The sequence below is a fragment of the Oncorhynchus clarkii genome, chromosome 1 (assembly GCF_045791955.1).
Source record: "Oncorhynchus clarkii lewisi isolate Uvic-CL-2024 chromosome 1, UVic_Ocla_1.0, whole genome shotgun sequence".
Taxonomy (NCBI): domain Eukaryota; kingdom Metazoa; phylum Chordata; class Actinopteri; order Salmoniformes; family Salmonidae; genus Oncorhynchus; species Oncorhynchus clarkii.
The window spans coordinates 23,119,211-23,142,277 of NC_092147.1; the positions used below are offsets into that span (position 1 = coordinate 23,119,211).

The following is a 23,067-nucleotide window of genomic DNA, read 5'->3' on the forward strand; positions in this document are numbered from 1 at the left end:
TTAAACGTGGTCTGTGAGGCCGGTTGGACGTATTGCCAAATTCTCTAAATTTAAAAATAAAAATAAAAATATTATGTTGGAGGCGGCTTATGGTAAAGAAATAAACATTACATTATCTGGAAACAGCTCTGGTGGACATTCCTGCAGTCAGCACGCCAATTACACACTCCCTCAAACCTTGAGGGATCTGGCCTATTGTTTGAAATTTTAGTGGCCATTTATTGTCCCCAGCACAACCCGTGTAATGATGATTTCATGCCGTCCCTAGGTGCGTCACTTGAGTGGGTTGAGTCACTGATGTGATCTTCCTGTCTGGGTTGGCGCCCCCCCCTTGGGTTGTGCCGTGGCGGAGATCTTTGTGGGCTATACTTGGCCTTGTCTCAGGATGGTAAGTTGGTGGTTGAAGATCTAGTGGTGTGGGGGCTGTGCTTTGGCAAAGTGGGTGGGGTTATATCCTTCCTGTTTGGCCCTGTGCGGGGGTATCATCGGATGGGGCCACAGTGTCTCCTGACCCCTCCTGTCTCAGCCTCCAGTATTTATGCTGCAGTAGTTTGTGTTGGGGGCTAGGGTCAGTCTGTTATATCTGGAGTACTTATCCTGTCTTATCCGGTGTCCTGTGTGAATTTAAGTATGCTCTCTCTAATTCTCTTTCTCTCTTTCGTTCTCTCTCTCTCTCTCGGAGGACCATGCCTCAGGACTACCTGGCATGAGGACTCCTTGCTGTCCCCAGTCCACCTGGCTGTGCTGCTGCTCCAGTTTCAACTGTTCTGCCTGTGATTATCCTTCACTATATGAAAACCGTTACAGAATCACCCACCACCAACGGACCAAGCAGCGTGTTAACAGGCAGGAGCCACAGGAGAGGCAGCAGGAAAAGCAGCAGCTGCAGTGGGAGAGGCTGCACCACCTGGAGAAATGGACATGGGAGGAAGAACTGGACGGTAAAGGACCCTGGGCTCAGCCTGGAGAATATCGCCGCCCCAAGGAAGAACTGGAGGTGGCGAAAGCTGAGAGGCGCAGATATGAGGAGGGAGCACGGCGTAGCGGATGGAAGCCTGAGAATCAGCCCCAAAAATGTATTGGGGGGGGGGGGGGGGGCTCAGGGAGAGTGTGGCAGAGTCAGGAGTCAGACCTGAGCCAACTCTCCCTGTTTATCGTGAGGAGCCAAGGAGGAGACCAGAACCAGAGCCGGTGTTGGAGGTGATCGAAACAGAGACTATGAAGGAGTTAATGGGGAAATTGGAGGAGAGCGAAATGAGGGAGTTGCTGTGTTGGTGCTTTTTGCATGGAATTCACCCGACGGAACGTGTCTGGGATTTGATGGCACCTGGGTTAGCGCTCCATACTCGTCCTGAGGTGCATGTTAGTCGGCTGGTGAAGTCGGTGCCAGCCTCACGCACCAGGCCTCCTGTGCACATCCCTAGCCTTGCACGTCCTGTGCCAACACTGCTCTCAAGATCTCCAGTGCGCCTTCACGGTCTAGCCCATCCTGTGCCACCTCCACACTCCAGTCCTCCGGAAGCAGCTCCCCGCACCAGGCTTCCTGTGCGTGTCCTCGATCCAGTACCACCAGTTCCAGCACCACGCACCAGGCCTTCAGTGCGCCTCGCCTGTTTAGCGCAGCCAGAGCTTTTCTCCTCTCCTGCGCTGCCGGAGTCTCCCACCTGTTTAGCGCAGCCAGAGCCTCTCTCCTCTCCTGCGCTGCCGGAGTCTCCCGCCTGTTCAGCGCTGCCAGTCTGCATGAAGCAGCCAGAGCTGTCAGTCTGCATGGAGCAGCCAGAGCTGTCAGTCTGCATGGAGCAGCCAGAGCTGTCAGTCTGCATGGAGCAGCCAGAGCTGTCAGTCTGCATGGAGCAGCCAGAGCTGTCAGTCTGCATGAAGCAGCCAGAGCTGTCCGTCTGCATGAAGCAGCCAGAGCTGTCAGTCTGCATGAAGCAGCCAGAGCTGTCAGTCTGCATGGAGCAGCCAGAGCTGTCAGTCTGCATGGAGCAGCCAGAGCTGTCAGTCTGCATGGAGCAGCCAGAGCTGTCAGTCTGCATGGAGCAGCCAGAGCTGTCAGTATGCATGGAGCAGCCAGAGCTGTCAGTCTGCATGGAGCAGCCAGAGATGTCAGTCTGCATGGAGCAGCCAGAGCTGTCAGTCTGCATGGAGCAACCAGAGCTGTCAGTCTGCATGAAGCAGCCCGAGCTGCCAGTCTGCAATGAGCTGTCAGTCTGCACGGAGCTGCCAGTCTGCACGGAGCTGCCAGTCTGCACGGAGCTGCCAGTCTGCAAGGAGCTGCCAGTCTGCACGGAGATGCCAGTCTGCACGGAGCTGTCAGTCTGCAAGGAGCTGTCAGTCTGTAAGGAGCTGCCAGTCTGCAAGGAGCTGCCATTCTGCACGGAGCCGCCAGAGCTGCCAGTCTGTAAGAAGCCGCCAGAGCTGTCAGCCTACATGGAGCAGCCAGAGCCGCCAGTCAGCATGGAGCAGCCAGAGCCGCCAGACAGTATGGAGCAGCCAGATCTTTCAGTCTGCCAGGATCCGCCAGACTTTTCCAGATCTGCCAGTCAGCCAGACTCTTCCAGATCCGCCAGTCAGCCAGACTCTTCCAGATCCGCCAGTCAGCCAGACTCTTCCAGATCCGCCAGTCAGCCAGACTCTTCCAGATCCGCCAGTCAGCCAGACTCTTACAGATCCGCCAGTCAGCCAGACTCTTCCAGATCCGCCAGTCAGCCAGACTCTTCCAGATCCGCCAGTCAGCCAGACTCTTCCAGATCCGCCAGTCAGCCAGACTCTTCCAGATCTGCCAGTCAGCCAGACTCTTCCAGATCTGCCAGTCAGCCAGACTCTTCCAGATCTGCCAGTCAGCCAGACTCTTCCAGATCCGCCAGTCAATCAGACTCTTCCAGATCCGCCAGTCAACCAGACTCTTCCAGATCCGCCAGTCAACCAGACTTTTCCAGATCCGCCAGTCGGCCAGGATCCGCCAGTCGGCCAGGATCCGCCAGTCGGCCAGGATCCGCCAGATCCGCCAGTCAGCCAGGATCTGCCAGTCAGCCAGGATCTGCTAAAACCACCAGCCAGCCAGGATCTGGTAGATCTACCTACCTGCCTGAGCTTTCTCTCACTCCTGAGCTTTCTCTCACTCCTGAGCTTTCTCTCACTCCTGAGCTTTCTCTCACTCCCGAGCTACCCCTCAGTCCCGAGCTGCCTCAGTCCCGAGCTGTCCTTCAGTCCCGATCTGCTCCTCAGTCCAGTGGGTTTCTGGGTGAGGACTACTAGGCCATGGTCGGCGGCGAGGGTGGACTATCCAGGGACGCGAGGAGAGGGGACTAAGACATTGACTGAGTGGGTTCCACGTCCCCTCGCCGGAGCCGCCACCATGGACAGACGCCCACCCGGACCCTCCCTATTGTTTTGAGGTGCGTTCGGGAGTCCGCACCTTAGGGGGGTTCTGTCACGCCCTGGTCTAAGTATTTTGTGTTTTTCTTCATGTATTGGGTCAGGCCAGGGTGTGGCATTGGGTTTTTGTGTTGTGGTGTGTTTTGTCTTGGGGTTTTGGTGTGTATGTATTGGGATTGTAGCTAGTGGGGTGATCTAGCAAAGTCTATGGCTGTCTGGAGTGGTTCTCAATCAGAGGCAGGTGTTTATCGTTTTCTCTGATTGGGAACCATATTTAGGCAGCCATATTCTTTGAGTTTGTCGGTGATTGTCCTTAGTGTCTTGATGTCCTTGTTTGATGTTAGTTGACACAAGTATAGGCTGTTTTCGGTTTTCGTTTTGTTTATTGTTTTGTAGTGTTCGTGTTTAGTCGTGTTTACGTTTGTTTAAATAAACATGGATCGCAATCGACAAGCTGCAGTTTGGTCCGACTCTCCTTCACTATATGAAAACCGTTACAACATGTTGCGGTTATATTTTTGTTCAATATATATTGTATACCTACCGAATGCTTTCACTCACTCACACTGTGTTTTTGTGTGTGTGCATTCGTTCAAGTGTGTGAATTTGAGGATCAAGTGCAGACAGACATACACAATGCTGCTAATTATTGACCTGCCCACAGTCTGATGTGTGCAGGTCAATGGAGTGGGCGTCTGGCGGCCAAATCTCTGTACGCTCTTTCTCTGCTCTCCCCCTCTCTCTCTACCTGTGCCCTCTCTCTACCTGTGCCCTCTGCCTCTCTCTCTCTCTACCTGTGCCCTCCGCCTCTCTCTCTCTCTACCTGTGTCCTCCGCCTCTCTCTCTCTCTACCTGTGCCCTCCCCCTCTCCCCTCTCTCTACCTGCGCCCTTCTCTCCCCTCTCTCTCCCTGCGCCCTCTCTCTCTCTGCACCCTCTCTCTCTCCCCCTTCTGTCCCTGCATCCTCTCCTTGTTCCCTATCTTACTCTCCCCCTTCTCCCTCTTCCACTTCTCCCTGTTATCCCCCCTCCTCCTCTCCCTGCGCCCCCTCTCCGCCCTCTCTCTCTAAATATCCCAGCAGATGGTGTTTGTCTCCAGAGGAAATCCGCTCCCTCACTCAGAGGAAATACTTTGTTCTAGAGTACATAATGAGAGCTCTCTCCCATCTACATCTCTCCCTCCCTCTAAACCTCACCCCATCTGTTCATAACTCTTAGTACAACACTCAAAACAGGTCATCAAAAAGGCAGTGGTTTCAAAACTCTAAGCACATTTTCAATTGACAAAGTACAACACAAAATCAGAGTCACCTTTTCACCAAAAGTGTTTCATCTAGAAATACATGTATACAAATACAAATGTACTTGCTCTTTTGTTACAATATATTACTTAATCCTACTGCTCTTAATTGACGATCACTTAAATGTTTGGTAAACCTAGAGGTTTGACATGTCAACTGGTTTGTCTACAAGAGATTTAGAGAAATACTGTCACATGATGACGCTGGAGAGACGAAGCAGGTACGGGGAGTAAACATTTCATAAATAACGGACAGAGACAGGAACAGCGTCAGCAAACAGGTAACACAAACAAAAGACAATTAATGCATCAGCAGCGAACAGAGCTGGGAACTGACAAATATAGGGGAGGAAATAAACAGATGATGAGTGAGTCCAGGTGAGTCCACTATCGCTGATGCGCGTGACGAGGGAAGGCAGGTGTGCGTAATGGATGATAGGAGAGAGTGATGCAGGGCAGCCTGGCGCCCTCAAGCGCCAGGGGGAGGGAAGGCAGGTGTGCGTAATAGATGATAGGAGTGAGTGATGCAGGGCAGCCTGGCGCTTAGGGGGGAAGAGCGGGAGCAGAAGTGACAAATACATAACGAAAATGTCTGCCTGTAAAGTAGACTTGAATGTTAAGGCAGAACAGAGGTAGACAGACAAGTTCTAATGAAATAGCCCAGGACACAAGACAAGACAGAGGGCTTGAGATGGTATCTGACTATCTGTTCTTCCCCACTCTGCTTGGTTTGGCTTATGTAACATTAACAGCCATGTGTTAGACACAAAAAACAGACTCCCTCTCCGATAGCCCTGGGTCTGGGATGTACCCTGCGTGACTCTGCACACACAGGCCTCTGATTGTCTCTGCCTCATCATATAACCACTGTGTTCAGACAGTCACACTGCTCTCATAATAACTAGGAGACAGACACTCAGTTCAATGACCCTGGAGGTCCATTCATAGCAGTATGCAATACCCACCTATACAATATTCCATACAATATACAGTACACACTGTACAAATAGTCAATACATGATTCTACATGTGTTCGTGTATATGTGTGTGTCTCTACAGCTCTTCTTCACCTGGCAGTTTGCTGCAGGGCCACGTTCTGCCCATTCAGCAGATGAAAGTCCAATCTTCCAGGTGTCATTTACCTTTAGAGTGGTTGGAAATTCAATTCACTTTCTGAATTGCCTGAATTTAAATGGAGTTGACCTCAACCCTGTGCTGTGTTTTGTTATGCTTTGCACTGTTGGGTTATCATTAGCAGGGCTGTATGGCAGTGTAGTGGCAGCAGGCCTCAGTGAGCGAGCTGCCTCTCTCAGCTGGCACTCTGTCACCGAGGCCTAATGTGTGGATTAAACCAGCACCTGATCAGTGGACCAAAATAATAGCATGCTGAGCTAAAGAATATTCACTCAGAGTCAGTCATACTGTAACTGTACACCACCAGCCAGGGAACCTGTGGAAATACTACACCACTCTGACTCAGTCGTCATCTGAAGACTACTGAGTCACACAGTGCCTTGCGAAAGTATTCGGCCCCCTTGAACTTTGCGACCTTTTGCCACATTTCAGGCTTCAAACATAAAGATATAAAATGTATTTTTTTTGTGAAGAATCAACAACAAGTGGGACACAATCATGAAGTGGAACGACATTTATTGGATATTTCAAACTTTTTAAACAAATCAAAAACTAAAAAATTGGGCGTGCAAAATTATTCAGCCCCTTTACTTTCAGTGCAGCAAACTCTCTCCAGAAGTTCAGTGAAGATCTCTGAATGATCCAATGTTGACCTAAATGACTAATGATGATAAATACAATCCACTTGTGTGTAATCAAGTCTCCGTATAAATGCACCTGCACTGTGATAGTCTCAGAGGTCCGTTAAAAGCGCAGAGAGCATCATGAAGAACAAGGAACACACCAGGCAGGTCCGAGATACTGTTGTGAAGAAGTTTATAGCCGGATTTGGATACAAAAAGATTTCCCAAGCTTTAAACATCCCAAGGAGCACTGTGCAAGCGATAATATTGAAATGGAAGGAGTATCAGACCACTGCATATCTACCAAGACCTGGCCGTCCCTCTAAACTTTCAGATCATTAAAGGAGAAGACTGATCAGAGATGCAGCCAAGAGGCCCATGATCACTCTGGATAAACTGCAGAGATCTTCAGCTGAGGTGGGAGACTCTGTCCATAGGACAACAATCAGTCGTATATTGCACAAATCTGGCCTTTATGGAAGAGTGGCAGGAAGAAAGCCATTTCTTAAAGATATCCATAAAAAGTGTAGTTTAAAGTTTGCCACAAGCCACCTGGGAGACACACCAAACATGTGGAAGAAGGTGCTCTGGTCAGATGAAACCAAAATTGAACTTTTTGGCAACAATGCAAAACGTTATGTTTGGCGTAAAAGCAACACAGCTGAACACACCATCCCCACTGTCAAACATGGTGGTGGCAGCATCATGGTTTGGGCCTGCTTTTCTTCAGCTGGGACAGGGAAGATGGTTAAAATTGATGGGAAGATGGATGGAGCCAAATACAGGACCATTCTGGAAGAAAACCTGATGGAGTCTGCAAAAGACCTGAGACTGGGACGGAGATTTGTCTTCCAACAAGACAATGATCCAAAACATAAAGCAAAATCTACAATGGAATGGTTCAAAAATAAACATATCCAGGTGTTAGAATGGCCAAGTCAAAGTCCAGACCTGAATCCAATCGAGAATCTGTGGAAAGAACTGAAAACTGCTGTTCACAAATGCTCTCCATCCAACCTCACTGAGCTCGAGCTGTTTTGCAAGGAGGAATGGGAAAAAATTTCAGTCTCTCGATGTGCAAAACTGATAGAGACATACCCCAAGCGAATTACAGCTGTAATCGCAGCAAAAGGTGGCGCTACAAAGTATTAACTTAAGGGGGCTGAATAATTTTGCACGCCCAATTTTTCAGTTTTTGATTTGTTAAAAAAGTTTGAAATATCCAATAAATGTCGTTCCACTTCATGATTGTGTCCCACTTGTTGTTGATTCTTCACAAAAAAATACAGTTTTATATCTTTATGTTTGAAGCCTGAAATGTGGCAAAAGGTCGCAAAGTTCAAGGGGGCCGAATACTTTCGCAAGGCACTCACTGTATATAATCCTGTAGTAATAGGATTCCCCCCCCCACACCCACACTCGTCAGGCCTTGTCCCAGCTTGACTTCAACACAGCCTGTCAGATTACATCAGAGACAAGTTGACACTAGACAAAGGTATCTTATGCCACATTGCTATGTGTGTGTTTCCCAGGTTCTGTTTAAACAGGGCGCTAATCACTGGGTCATCATGACCGGGCTCAAACCAGGTTAATGCCAGAAACCTGTCCAGTGTCGTGTGTTGGTTGGGGAATGGGACCTTTCGCTGGTCAGTTCACACAGTCTCACACACAACGCCAAGGCAACCCACGTGCAATAGGCCCAAAAATGTGGGATTTTATTTTATAGCAGTGCCACTGCCGTGCAAGCCAATAAACATGTTTTAATTTTTGTGTGTGTCTGTCGCAGATGTGTTTGTGGATTAGCTGGTACATCAAGCGGATGTATTAACCAGAGGGAATGAAAGCATCCACTACAAATGTAGGTGAACACAGCCCAAACACACATTGACACACACAGGACTGATCAGAGAATATATATCTAGGGATTCTGTCACAAATCTCCTGGGCTGGCTCGTGTAGTCTTTATTTTGGGGGCATGTTTGAGGTGTGTAGGTGCTCACGTCAGGTCCTGATTCTGCAGGTGAATAAGGTGGTTGTGATTTTGGTTTCAGTGCACGTGCCTAAACCCCCTGCGGTCCCTCTGCAGTGGGCGGCCCCCTTGACTCTGGTCACCTCGTAGGCTGGTCTGGGTCTGTGCCTCAGAGGAATCTGACCCATTTAGGGGCTTTCAATCTGGCACACTCCCAGCACAGCACCACATACAGCCCTGTACTGTAGTATTACCAGTCCTGCTTGGGTCACACTGTGCTGAAATATCGACATCAAACCGGCTCAACTAGATTTACCCATAGGGGATATACTTTACTTAGTGTAGTGCTGATCTTCATTATTTCACATGGCCAATCCCATCAGCAGTTATGACTAAGGAATGTATAGAACCACACTGGACTAGTAGTGTGTCGTGCTGAGATGAGGTGTGAGTCTAATTAGATTCCCTCTAAGCTGTAATCCTGTCCTCCTGTATATGTGTCTGTCTGTGTCATTGAACACTCAGCTGTTCCCTGGCCGGTGGCAATTACCTAGCAGATATAATAGGTTTACTGGATTCCACACTGCTAGGAACAGAAGGAATTACTCTACCTTCACTCACCTCTTTTACTGTCTCTCAGTGTTCTGTTAGGGTGATAATGGCACAGCACCATAACACGCTCCACGTGTGTGTGAGGACGTCATGGCGTTTTCACAATAACAGTCCATTTTCTTAGCAACGAGGTCAGGTGAATACGGTGCTTGGGGAATGTTAAGGTCAGGAATTACTGCAGGTCTGGAGACCTAGTACATATCTTCATAGTTCCTTCATTCTCCCTGCACTACTCTCCATTTGATTTAATTTGATTGATTTAATTCGATTTAAATTGAAGAAAAAGCCCATATTACAACCCTGTCTGTCTGCGGTAAACAGACCAGACTAAAAACAACATCAGTGTGCGGACACACTGAACTGTAAGTGGCAACCCACAATCCTCCTATTCTGACACAGAGACAACTATCCCCCTGACTGTGGGCTTTAAGCCCAGCATCGGCACAGCTTCAACGTCCCTGGCCTAGATTAAAGCCGTGCGAGGATTGCTATGCCGCCTATCCAAGCGCAAATTACATTTCCATTCCAGATTCTCTGCAGCCCAGAGACTACACCATCTGTTCACGTTTGTGTGTTTGTATGTGTGTGTGGGTAGAAAGTCTACATCCCCTTGAATTTCTTTTCACATTTTGCTGCTTTAAAATCTAAATAGGGATTCAATGAATATACACTTGTGTTGGGTGAGCTAGAGTAATGATTGCATCATGGACAGACCGACAGACAGTACCACAGATAAACCCATGTTCATTTCTCCAGCTTTATCATGGTCTCAGAGGATTTGTGGACATTCTGTGGAGCTCCCAGGGTGCACGTTTTGTTTTCTGCCCTAGCTCTACACAGCTGATTCAAATGACCAACTCATCACCAAGCTTTGATTATTTTAATCAGCTTTGTAGTGCTAGGGCAAAAACCAAAATGTGCACCCAGGGGGGGGGGGGGGGGGGGCACCAGGACCGAGTTTGGAAAACCCTGGCGTAGAGGGACCAGAATGTGGTCTGGACAGAATAAAAAAATAAATCTGTTAATCGTTTATTTGTCTGTAAAATGGATCACACGCTGACATTGTTTTCTATGGAGAATTATATAGAACTGTCTTTTCACATACAGCGCCCCTTTTCACATACAGTACCCCTTGACTTTTTCCACATTTTGTTACGTTACAGCTTACTTATTTTTGTTAGTTTTTAATACTACTACATTTGAAGCACCTTTGGCTGTGATTACAGCATAGAGTCTTCTTGGGTATGACATTACAAGCTTGGCACAGCTGCATATGGGGAGTTTCTCCCATTCTTCTCTGCAGATTATCTCAAGCTCTGTCAGGTTGGATGGGGAGCATCGCTGCACAGCTATTTTCAGGTCTCCCCAGAGTTGTTTGATCAGGTTCAAGTCGGGGCTCTGGCTGGGCCACTCAAGGACATTCAGAGACTTGTCTCGAAGCCACTCCTGCATTGTCTTGGCTGTGTGCGTTGGGTCGTTGTCCTGTTGGAAGGTGAACCTTCGCCCCAGTCTGAGGTCCTGAGCGCTCTGGAGCAGGTTTTCATCAAGGATCTCTCTATACTTTGCTCCGTTCATCTTTCCCTCGATCCTAACTAGTCTCCCAGTCCCTGCCACTGAAAAACATCCCCACAGCATGATGCTGCCACCACCATGCTTCACCATAGGGATGGTGCCAGGTTTTCTCCAGATGTGATGCTTGGCATTCAGGCCAAAAAATTCCATCTTGGTTTCGTCAGACCAGAGAATCTTGTTTCTCATGGTCTGAGAGTCTTTAGGTGCCTTTTGGCAAACTCCAAGCCGGCTGTCATGTGCCTTTTACTGAGGAGTGGCTTCCGTCTGGCCACTCTACCATAAGACCTGATTGGTGCAGTGCTGCAGAGATGATTGTCCATCTGGAAGGTTATCCCATCTCCACAGACGACCTCTAGAGCTCTGTCAGAGTGACCATCGGGTTCTTAGTCACCTCCCTGACCAAGGCCCTTCTCCCCCGATTGCGCAGTTTGGCCTGGTGGGCCGCTCTAGGAAGAGTCTTGGTGGTTCAATCTTCTTCCATTAAAGAATGATGGAGGCCACTGTGCTCTTGGGGACCTTCAATGCTGCAGAAATGTTTTGGTACCCTTCCCCAGATCTGTGCCTCGACACAATCATGTCTCGGAGCTCTACTTACAATTCCTTTGACCTCATGGCTTGGTTTTTGCTCTGACATGCACTGCCAACTGTGGGACCTTATACAGACATGTGTGTGCCTTTCCAAATCAGGTCCAATCAATTTAATTGGATTCCAATCAAGCTGAAGAAACATCTCAAGGATGATCAATGGAAACAGGATGCACCTGAGCACAATTTTGAGTCTCATAGCAAAGGGTCTGAATACTTATGTAAATAAGGTACTTCTGTAATTCAATTTTTAATAAATGTACAAACATTTTTAAAAAAGGGTCTGAATATTTTCTGAAGACACTGTATATATTTCTCTCATCTCTTGAGCCTTATGATAGAAAAAGCCATCCAGCCAGCCAGCAAGTCATCCATCCATCCAGAAAGCCAGACAGACAGAGAGAAAGTTAACCAGCCAGACATCCAGATGGACAGACAGACCCCCTGCTCATCCAGACACCCACTGTCCAGGTCCCACATGTGTCTTACCTACAGCCGGAGCGTCATACTCATCCCCCAGCAGGATCTCTGGGGCGGAGTAAGCCAGCGAACCACAGCTGGTCATCAGCATGGTCCCGGGCTTGAAGAGGTTGCTGAAGCCGAAGTCGGTCAGTTTGACTGTACCCTGCTGCCTGAAGAACACCACATTCTCTGGTTTGAGGTCTCGGTGCACCACATGGAGCCGGTGGCAGTAGGAGATGGACTGGACGATCTGGGCGAAGTGAACTTTAGCCGTGTCCTCGGCCACTCCACCCTCGTGGCGCAGGATATAGTCATACATGTCCCCTCCATCGCCCAGCTCCAGGATGAGGTAGAGCTTGGTGGCGGTGTCGATGACCTCATAGAGCCGCACCACGTTGGGGTGCTGCACCAGCTTCATACAGCGCACCTCCTGCAGTAGGTGGCCCGTTGCCATGGTGTCCAACTTGGTCTTGTCAATCACCTTGACTGCCACCAGCTGGCCTGTGAAGACGTGGCGGGCCAGCTTGACCACGGCGAAGTGGCCTTTCCCCAGCGTGCGATCCAGGTCGTAGAGGCCGGCGATCTTGCCCTCGTAGCCACCCTTAGAAGCAGCCATGTCTGGGTGGGGCGGGGCAAGGGTGGGGTGAGGGGAGTGGTGTGTTGGTGCTGGAGACAGTCTCAGTCTGGATGAGAGGTCTCGGTATGAAGAGAGGGAGGGTTGGGCTGGAGGCTCTCTCTACTGATGCATTACCTGGACAAATTAAGCGATGGGAAACACAGTCAATACTTCATATCAAACAAGATGGAGGAGGGTTTTTATTATCCAGATTGTTATGGGAGATGTGGTGTTTGAAATACTATAAAAAAACACTTCGATACTAACAACATTGAAATGCATTGCAATTTCTTCAGCGCTGCAGTCTTTTGCAGGTAGCTATGTTCCTTATTATAGTTTGATTGTTCAGATTTTTTATTTTACCATGCAAGTCAGTTAAGAACAAATCCTTATTTTCAATGACGGCCTACCCGAGACATTGCTGGGCCAATTGTGCACCACCCTATGGGACTCCCAATCACAGCCGGTTGTGATACAGCGTGGAATTGAACCAGGGTCTGTAGTGACGCCTCTTGCACTGAGATGCAGTGCCTTAGACCACTGCGCCACTCAGGAGCACCCAAGTGGTACAGACAGAGTACTCAGTGGGTGGTCTGCCAAAAATAAAGGCTCCACTGACAGATTTACCATTACAGGGCTGCTATGGTGACAACACACATTACACAACACACATTACACAACTTTAATGAAGCAATTCATTGTATCGGCCTTATGCCTATAGAACCCAAATACGGGTGATTCCAAGCCAGCTAAAAATATTTTGGGTATCTCAGATTGTTCTGGCAATTCTGAAATAGAAACTGAATTTACATCATATGTTCTTATCCGGAGTGACTTACAGTATTGAGTCCATACATTTTCATACTGGTCCCCCATGGGAATCAAACCCACAACCCTGGTGTTGCAAGGGCCATGCTCTACCAACTGAGCTACACATGAAGAAGGATGTTTGAAATGCTATTTACATTTGTATCACAAACCATTTTTAACCTACTGTATACTGTATATGCCTCCTGTAAGACCCTATGATCTGTGAAACGTACATGATACAGACAACATCTTGGTGTCAGGATACTCCTTATAGTGTTCTCTCAAATATGGGGAATGTCTAGATTCTGAAATACACATTTTCACATGATTTTTGTCAACATTAAAAATATTTACATTGATATCTCAAAACTACCTTTTTAGATGCATCTTATTTTAGACATATTGTTGGTAACAACACACTATTCAAGCTAGATTTGTCACAATACCAGTATCGCGATACTACAGTACCAGATTTTCCATGGCAAAAAAAGAAAACATGAATTAGACTTAACTCTATCCCCATTGAGATCGTTTCTGTGCCTTCGATCTAGATTGGGCAAAATCGCCCGTATATTGCCCGAACAATGTAGTTATTCCCTCCGCAAGGCAATCAAAAAAGCGAAATGTCGGTATAGGGACAAAGTGGAGTCGCAATTCAATGGCTCAAACATGCGGCAGGGTCTACAGACAATCACGGATTACAAAAAGAAAACTAGCCACGTCACGGACACCGACGTCTTGCTTCCAAGCAAACCAAACACCTTCTTTGCCCGCTTTGAGGATAATACAGTTTCACCGACGCGGCCCGCTCCCAAGGACTGCGGGCCCCCCTCTACTTCTCCGTGGCTGACATGATTAAGACATTTAAACGTGTTAACCCTCGCAAGGCTGCTGACCCAGACGGCATCCCTAGCCGCGTCCTCAGAGCATGCGCAGACCAGCTGGCTGGTGTGTTTACGGACATGCTCAATTGTTCCCTATCCCAGTCTGCTGTCCACACATGCTTCAAGATGGCCACCATTGTTCCTGTACCAAAGAAGGAAAAGATAACTGAACTAAATGAAGGGCTTTGAGAGACTAGTCAAGGAACATATCACCACCACCTTACCTGCCACCCTGCCATCATCGACTCAGTGGGTTTTGTCTCTGGACCTACACATTGTCACAGTCATACCCTGGATCATACCTTTGTCCCGTGGAATAAATATTGTGAATCTTAATGTTTTTCCTCATAATCCTGGACTATCGGACTGAATACTGAGACTGCACTCGTGAAGGTGGTAAATTACCGTTTAATGGCGTCGGACCAAAGCATCTGTCCTTGTGCTTCAAGACCGCATTTGACACCTTCGATCGATATATTCTTTTGGAGAGATTGGAAACCCTAATTGGTCTACGCGGACAAGTTCTTGCCTGGTTTAGATCTTATCGCTCGGAAAGATAACAGTTCATCTCTGAGGATGGTTTGTCCTCTGTCAAATCAATTGTAAGTTTCGGTGTTCCTCAAGGTTTCGTTTTAGGACCACCACTATTGTTTTCACCATATATACTAACTCTTGCTGATGGCATTCTGAAACACAATGTCAACATTCACTGCTATGCAGACGAAACACAGCTGTACATTTCGATGAAACATGGTGAAGCCCCAAAATTGCCTACCCTGGAAGCCTGTGTTTCCAACATAAGGAAGCGAATGGGGGCAAATTTACTTTTAAACTCAGACAAAACAGAGATGCTTGTTCTAGGTCCCAAGAAACAAAGAGATCTTCTGTTGAATCTGATAATTAATCTTGATGGTTGTACAGTTGTCTCAAATAAAACTGTGAAGGACCTTGGTGTTACTCTGGACCCGTATCTCTCTTTTGATGAACATAGCAATAATATTTAATGGGCAGCTTTTTTCCATCTTCGTAACATTTAAAAAATCAGAAACTTTTGTCCAAAAATAATGCAGAAAATCTAATCCGTGCTTTTGTCACTTCTAGAGTAGACTACTGCAATGCTCTACTCTCCAGCTATCTTAGGACCATCAATAGTCGTGGTACTAAATAAACTTCAGTTAGTGCTAAATACGGCTGCTAGAATCTTGACTAGAACCAAATAATCACTAGTACTAGCCTCTTGACACTGGCTTTCTGTTAAGGCTAGGGCTGAATTCAAGGTTGACGCTAACCTACAAAGAATTACATGGACTTGCTCCATACCTACACATAGGCTATGGTCACAAGACACAGGCCTCCTAATTCTCCCTAGAATTTCTAAGAAAACAGCTGAAGGCAGGGCTTTCTCCCATTGAGCTCAATTTTATGCCTCTGACCCTATTACGGGGGCTGAGTCACTGTCTTACTAGTATTCTTCAATGCCGTCCCTATGTGTCATTGCTCTATACTCAACTTGAGTGTGTTGAGTCACTGACGTGATCTTCCTGTCTGTTCTTGTGCTTGTGTGTTGGAGGAGATCTTTGTGGGCTATACTCAGCTTTGTCTCAGGGTAGTAAGTTGGTGGTCTGTTGATATCCCTCTAGGTGTTTTTTAAATTTTTAAATTTTTACCTTTATTTAACTAGACAAGTCAGTTAAGAACAAATTCTTATTTTCAATGACGGCCTAGGAACAGTGGGTTAACTGCCTGTTCAGGGGCAGAACGACAGATTTGTACCTTGTCAGCTCTGGGATTTGAACTTGCAACCTTCCGGTTCCTAGTCCAACTCTCTAACCACTAGGCTACCCTGCCGCCCCAGGTGTGGGGGCTGTGCTTTGGCAAAGTGGTGTCATACGGGTGTCCCCGTATGTGGGTGTCCCCTGACCCCGCCTTTCTTAGCCTCCAGTATATATGCTGCAATGGTCTATGTTTTCGGGGGGCTAGGGTCAGTCTGTTTTATCTGATGTAATTCTCCTGTTTTATCTGGTGTCCTGTGTGAATTTAATTATGCTCCCTCTAATTCTCTCTCTCCCTCCCCTCCCAGAGGACCTGAGCCCTGGGACCATGCCTCCAGACTACCTAGACCAATGCCTCCTGGCTGTCCACCTGGTCGTGCTGCTCAAGTTTCAACTGTTCTCCCTGCAGCTATGGAACCCTGAGAACCCTGGTTCTCCAGACATGCTACCTTGTCACGGACTTGCTGTTTTTGACTCTCCCTCCCTCCCTCTCCCTCGCTCTACCGCACCTACTGTCTCGACCTCTGAATGCGCAGCTATGGAAAGCCAACTGACACCCAAAAGAGCACCCAAATGAGAACCAAAAAGGGGTTCATGAAAGGGTTTTCCTAAGGGGACAGCCCTTTTATACTGAACAAAAAATATAAACGCAACATGTAAAATGTTTCATGAGCTGAAATAAAAGATCCCAGAAATGTTCAATAATGTACAATAAAAAGCTTATTTCTCTAAAATGTTGTCCACGCTGGGGTGGAATCGCCCATATAATACTAGCAGAATCACCCTTTATAATCTTTAAACTAATTTTAGTAGTCATAGTGGCCATAGTCACCATATATGTAATAGAGACATTTAGCTTCAGACCTGTTGCCAACATTTCCTGGCTGCATTTCATTCTCATTTCCAGTTTCTCACACAGACACAGGCTGACATTGAACCCACGCAGAGGGAGTGCGTGTGTGTGCATTCTTGCACAGTTCATAGTGACCTGACAGACAGGTTAGGGAAGTGTTCCTTCCTATAAACATAAGGGACTGGAAGCAGGAGCCAGGTGGCCTCATCGACTTCTGTCTAACAAACACAGCCAGTTGAACAACATAAACTTGAAAAAACTACAACAACAAAAAAGGCTTTTTTTGGTAATACATGACATAAAACAATCTCAAATCCCTTAATGGCATCATAAACATTCCAGCATAAACAGTAGAGGTACACCTCTGTGGCTCACAAGTTACAACCCACTGGGCAAAAACTGGTTGAATCAATGTTGTTTCCACGTCAATACAAACAAAAAATGTGATGACATTGAATCAATGTGAAAAACTGATTGGATTTGAAAAAGTAATCACCATAAGGGCATTTAGTCTTTTTTTCACCCAACTTTGAACCTAAATCCAATGACATGGTGACATTTTTGTTGATGTCATGTTGAATTCACATTAGTTACCAATTCAACTACATGTAAATCAAAACTAGATGTTGAACTGACTTCTGTGACCAGTGTGAACTGTCCAAGAATCCCAGAGGACTATCGAAGGAAACAGGAAGGGAGGCAGAAAGAACAACAGAACAGGCGTCACTATAGGTGTGGATACACGTAACTGTGAGAGGATAATGGACAGGAGAGAGGAAGGGCTAGAATAGACGGAGGTAGGTGGGGAAGGACTAAATGGAGAAGGGTGGCAGATACAGACAGGGTTGGTAGGAATAAAGGCTATGGATGTTGAGTGCGTTCATGCAAAAATGGTATGGATCGATATCTGTAATGGGATATTATAATTTGTTTGTGTGGGTGTGTGTATCCGTGTGTGTGTGTGTGTGTGTGTGTGCTGCTGCCATGCAAGTGTGTCTGTGTCTGTGTGTGCGCTCAAGTGTGTGTTTGTGCGTGTGCTGTAACTGAAGGGTTAATGTGCCAAAGAAGCAGAAGGGATGGAGGAGAGCAGGCCTTCTCACATGTGTCTGAGTGCTGAGTCCTATGAGGAGCATGTGCAGACAGACAGACATAGAGCTCTGTTTATCTGCAGGAATCAATTCTGTGAATTATTGACCTGCCCACAGTCTGATGTGTGCAGGTGAAAGGAGTGGGCATCTGACGGCCAAGTCTCTGTGCTCTCTCTGTGCTCTCTCTGTGCTCTCTCTGTGCTCTCTCTGTGCTCTCTTTCTCTCTGCACACTTTCTGAGCTCAAGTGGAATGTTTACAAAACACTGTAAAGCTGGACAACCAAGGTTATAGCTAATTAAAAAACAAAAAACAATGTTTTAAGTGAAGCTGAAAAAGAAAGGAAATTCAAGAGCACCACAATGCCTACTCAATCCATGCTCTACCAAGGTTTTCCAGCACACAGCTTTGACTTACTACAGTAGCTATGTTGTTATATTGTATTTCAATGCGTATGGAGGTTGCTTAGAATTCAAACCTTCTCAAACAGCCTAGTTCATACTCTTAGAGGTGCTCCCACAATAATGGGCTTCGTACCGCATACAAGTTAAATCATTCTTCACACACCACACTAATCCCATTCCTCTACCAATTCAAGCTTTTTTTATTATATGAAAGCAAGCTTTGCTTTTATAATTACAATACCATAATGCTTGATTGAGCCAGCTGTTTTGTCTTGCAGAAATGTGGTGCCTGCCTGTATTTCCTTAAATCTTTATTTTAGCTATACATGTCATTGAGAATTGTAAAAATATTTAATAACATATTTTTTTGTTCAGTATGTCACCATTATAACAACAGGTGGTGGTCTGTTGGACACAGTTTCTCATATACAGTAGAGGTCTATAGGACCTGTCTCTATTCCTGATTTCTGTAATTGTGTAATACTGACATAAGCTCAGAAACACTTGTTTTTTAAAATATGGTCCTGTTTTATCAATTGCTGTGCTTATCAATGAGCAGTTCATTACCTCTATCAAATTAATATGCAGCTTAAAGTAATTTGTGTATTTGTGTTTATTTTTGCAATGAAGAAGGTGACGCCACAATAATACACATTTGCAATAGGCCTACAGTACCTTCGGAAAGTATTCAGACCGCTTGACATTTTCTTACGTTACAGCCTTATTCTAAAAAAAATCATCAAAAATCTAATACCTTGTATTGTCCATAGAAATTGTCCATAGAGCTCCGAGGCAGGATTGTGTTGAGGCACCGATCTGGGGAAGGGTACCAAAAGATTTCTGCAGCATTGAAGGTCCCCAACAACACAGTGGCCTCCATCATTCTTAAATGGAAGAAGTTTGAAAAGTCACATGACAACTCACTTGGAGTTTGCCAAAGGGCACGCAAAGACTCAAGACCACGAGAAAGAAGATTCTCTGGTCTGATGAAACCAATATTGAACTCTTTGGCCTGAATGCAAAGCGTCACGTCTGGAGGAAACCTGGCACCATCCTTATGTTGAAACATGGTGTTGGCAGCATCATGCTGCGGGGATGTTTTTCAGCGCCAGGGACTGGAAGACTTGTCAGGATCGAGGCAAAGATGAATGGAGCAAAGTACAGAGAGATCCTTGATGAAAACCTGCTCCAGAGCACTCAGGACCACAGACTGGGGAGAAGGTTCACCTTCCAACAGGCCAACGACCCTAAGCACACAGCCAAGACAATGCAGGAGTGGATTCGGGACAAGTCTCTGAATGTCCTTGAGTGGCCCAGCCAGAGCCTGGACTTGGACCCAGTCGACCATCTCTGGAAAGACCTGAAAATAGCTGTGCAGCGACGCTCCCCATCCAACCTGACAGAGCTTGAGATAATCTGCAGATAAGAATGGGAGAAACTCCCCAAATACAGCTGTGCCAAGCTTGTAGTGTCATACCCAAGAAGACTCAAGGCCGTAACGCCTGCCAAAGGTGATTCAACAAAGTACTGAGTACTGAAGTACTGGGTCTGAATACTTATGCACAGTAAATGTAATATATATATTTTTATATATAAATTAGCTAATACAATTTCTCATAAAACTGTTTTTGGGGTATTGTCTGTAGATTGATGAGGGAAAAAAACAATTGAATCCATTTTAGAATAAGGCTGTAACCTAAAAAAAAAATGTAAAAAATTCAAGGGATCTGAATACTTTCCCGAAGGCACTGTACATCAAAAATGACATACAGCCTAATGATATATAAACTGACTATACCAAACATTAGTAACACTTTCGCCCTCGGAACAGACTCCAGTGATCGGGGCATGGACTCCACAAGGTGTCCAAAGCGTTTCACAGGGATGCCAGCCCATGTTTACTCCAATGCTTCCCACAAGCTGGATGTCCTTTGGGTGGTGGACCATTCTTGATACACATTGGAAACTGTTGAGCGTGAAAAACCCAGCAGCGTTGCAGTTCTTGACACAAACCAGTGCACCTGGCACCTACTACCATACCCCGTTCAAAGGCACTTAAATATTTAGTCTTGCTCATTCACCCTCTGAACGGCACACACACACAATCCATGTCTCAATTGTCTCAAAGCTTAAAAATCCTTATTCAACCTGTCTCCTCCCCTTCCTCTACACCGAGACAACCATTTTCAAGTCTTGCCATAGATTTTCAAGCAAATTGAAAATTCAAGCAAATTGAAGTCAACCCTGTAACTCAGGGAACATTCACTGTCTTCTTAGTAGGCAACTACAGTGTAGATCTGGCCTTGTGTTTTAGGTTATTGTCCTGCTGAAAGCTGAATTAGTCTCCCAGCGTCTTCATTTAGCCTAGGCCTATATCTCAGCAGTCTCTATATCTTCCCCTTAAAACTTTTCTTGGAAATTGATATGATAGACTACATTGATTTAGCATTATCCTATAATGTAGACTTATTTTTGATATCGTACAGAAAGGATTTGAAGCTAAGGCAAAGTTTTTAATACGTTTTTGGGGAAATTAGAAATATGATTTGCTTGTGTGTCTGAGTGAGATTTACAGCAGGCGGCTTTGACTGATGGGTCCTTTTCGGTGGGTGGGTTGGTGTATGAGTTTGCTAATTCTCTATGTCTATTCAGAAAGTTTCCTAAAATATGCGTAGCCTGTCTGGACTTCATCTCTTTAATCAGAAACTGTAGGCAGCAAGCGTCATGATGGTCAGCTTGTTTTGCATTTCCTTTCTAATTAAATAGGTGTAAAGAATGAAACGTAGACAAGCTCTTTTCATGATTCAATCCTGTAGGATGATAATACTAATATTTTCAGGAGCTTATTATTTTTCCAGTAGGCCTATATGATTTTTCTCTCATTACTGTGTCATCTCTAGCCACTTTGAACAACATAGCCTACTGCCAGTGGGAATGGCCGCAGCAGCCTATAGCCTACTTTGCGAGAGCCTGACAGCTGACAAATTAGATTTTTTAAAACATTTTTTTTTATTTTATCACAAGATTTAGGGCAACTTGCAAAGAAAAGACTAATAGTAATAAACCAATAGTGTCATTATAGAACGCTAGTGGATTTATATTAAGAAGCAAAGTGAAAACAGCATTGTTGTCATCAACATTGTTTTTTAAATTAAAATTTTATTTAACCTTTATTTAACCAGGTAGGCTAGTTGAGAACAAGTTCTCATTTGCAACTGCGACCTGGCCAAGATAAAGCAAAGCAGTTCGACACATACAACAACAGAGTTACACATGGAATAAACAAACATTCAGTCAATAATACAGTAGAAAAAGTCTATATACAGTGTGTGCAAATGAGGTAGGATACGGGTGGCAAAGTATTATAATATAGCAATTAAACACTGGAATGGTAGATGTGCAGAAGATGAATGTGCAAGTAGAGATACTGGGGTGCAAAGGAGCAAGATAAATAAATACAGTATGGGGATGAGGTAATTGGAAGGGCTATTTACAGATGGACTATGTACAGGTCCAGTGATCTGTGAGCTGCTCTGACAGCTGGTGCTTAAAGCTAATGAGGGAGATATGAGTCTCCAGATTCAGTGATTTTTGCAGTTCATTCCAGTCATTGGCAGCAGAGAACTGTAAGGAAAGGCGGCCAAAGGAATAATTGGCTCTGGGGGTGACCAGTGAGAGATACCTGCTGGAGCGCGTGCTACGGGTGGGTGCTGCTATGGTGACCAGTGAGCTGAGATAAGGCAGGGCTTTACCTAGCAGAGATTTGTAGATGACCTGGAGCCAGTGGGTTTGGAGGCGAGTATAAAGCGAGGGCCAGCCAACGAGAGCGTACAGGTCGCAGTGGTGGGTAGTATATGGGGCTTTGGTGACAAAACGGATGGCACTGTGATAGACTGAATCCAATTTGTTGAGTAGAGTGTTGGAGGCTATTTTCTAAATGACATCGCTGAAGTCGAGGATCGGTAGGATGGTCAGTTTTACGAGGGTGTGTTTGGCAGCATGAGTGAAGGATGCTTTGTTGCGAAATAGGAAGCCGATTCTAGATTTAATTTTGGATTGGAGATGCTTAATGTGAGTCTGGAAGGAGAGTTTACAGTCTAGCCAGACACCTAGGTATTTGTAGTTGTCCACATATTCTAAGTCAGAACCATCCAGAATAGTGATGCTGGACAGGCGGGCATGTTCGGGCAGCGATCGGTTAAAGAGCATGCATTTAGTTCTACTTGCATTTTAGAGCAGTTGGAGGCCACGGAAGGAGTTGTATGGCATTGAAGCTTGTCTGGAGGTTAGTTAACACAGTGTCCAATGAAGGGCCAGAGAATGGTGTCGTCTGCATAGAGGTGAATCAGAGAATCACCAGCAGCAAAAGCAACATCATTGATGTATACAGAGAAGAGAGTCGGCCTGAGAATTTAACCCTGTGGCACCCCCGTAGAGACTGCCTGAGGTCCGGACAACAGGCCCTCCGATTTGACACACTGAACTCTATCAGAGAAGTAGTTGGTGACCATGCGAGGCAATCATTTGAGAAACCAAGGCTATTGAGTATGTCGATAAGAATGTGGTGATTGACAGAGTCGAAAGCCTTGGCCAGGTTGATGAACACGGCTGCACAGTAATGTCTCTTATCGTTGGCGGTTATGATATCGTTTAGGACCTTGAGCGTGGCTGAGGTGCACCCATGACCAGCTCTGAAACCAGATTGCATAGCGGAGAAGGTACAGTGGGATTCAAAATGGTCAGTAATATGTTTGTTCACTTGGCATTCGAAGACCTTAGAAAGGCAGGGTAGGATAGATATAGGTCTGTAGCAGTTTGGTCCAGGGTGTCTCCCCCTTTGAAGAGGGGGATGACCGTGGCAGCTTTCCAATCTTTGAGAATCTCAGACGATACGAAAGAGAGATTAAACAGTCTAATAATAGGTGTTGCAACAATTTGGCAGATCATTTTAGAAAGAGAGGGTCCAGATTGTCTAGCCCGGCTGATTTGTTGGGGTCCAGATTTTG

General features: G+C 46.1%; 1 protein-coding gene across 1 annotated transcript in view; it reads right to left on the reverse strand.

Annotated features, from left to right (window-relative positions):
* Window positions 1–23,067, reverse strand: part of LOC139387550 (SNF-related serine/threonine-protein kinase-like) — a 45,066-nt gene that overhangs the window by 9,789 nt on the left and 12,210 nt on the right. The window contains exon 2 of the mRNA XM_071133890.1: window positions 11,664–12,387. Within this exon, the coding sequence (XP_070989991.1) occupies window positions 11,664–12,252 (589 nt within the window). The 5' untranslated portion in view covers window positions 12,253–12,387. The remainder of the gene's footprint in view (window positions 1–11,663; window positions 12,388–23,067) is intronic.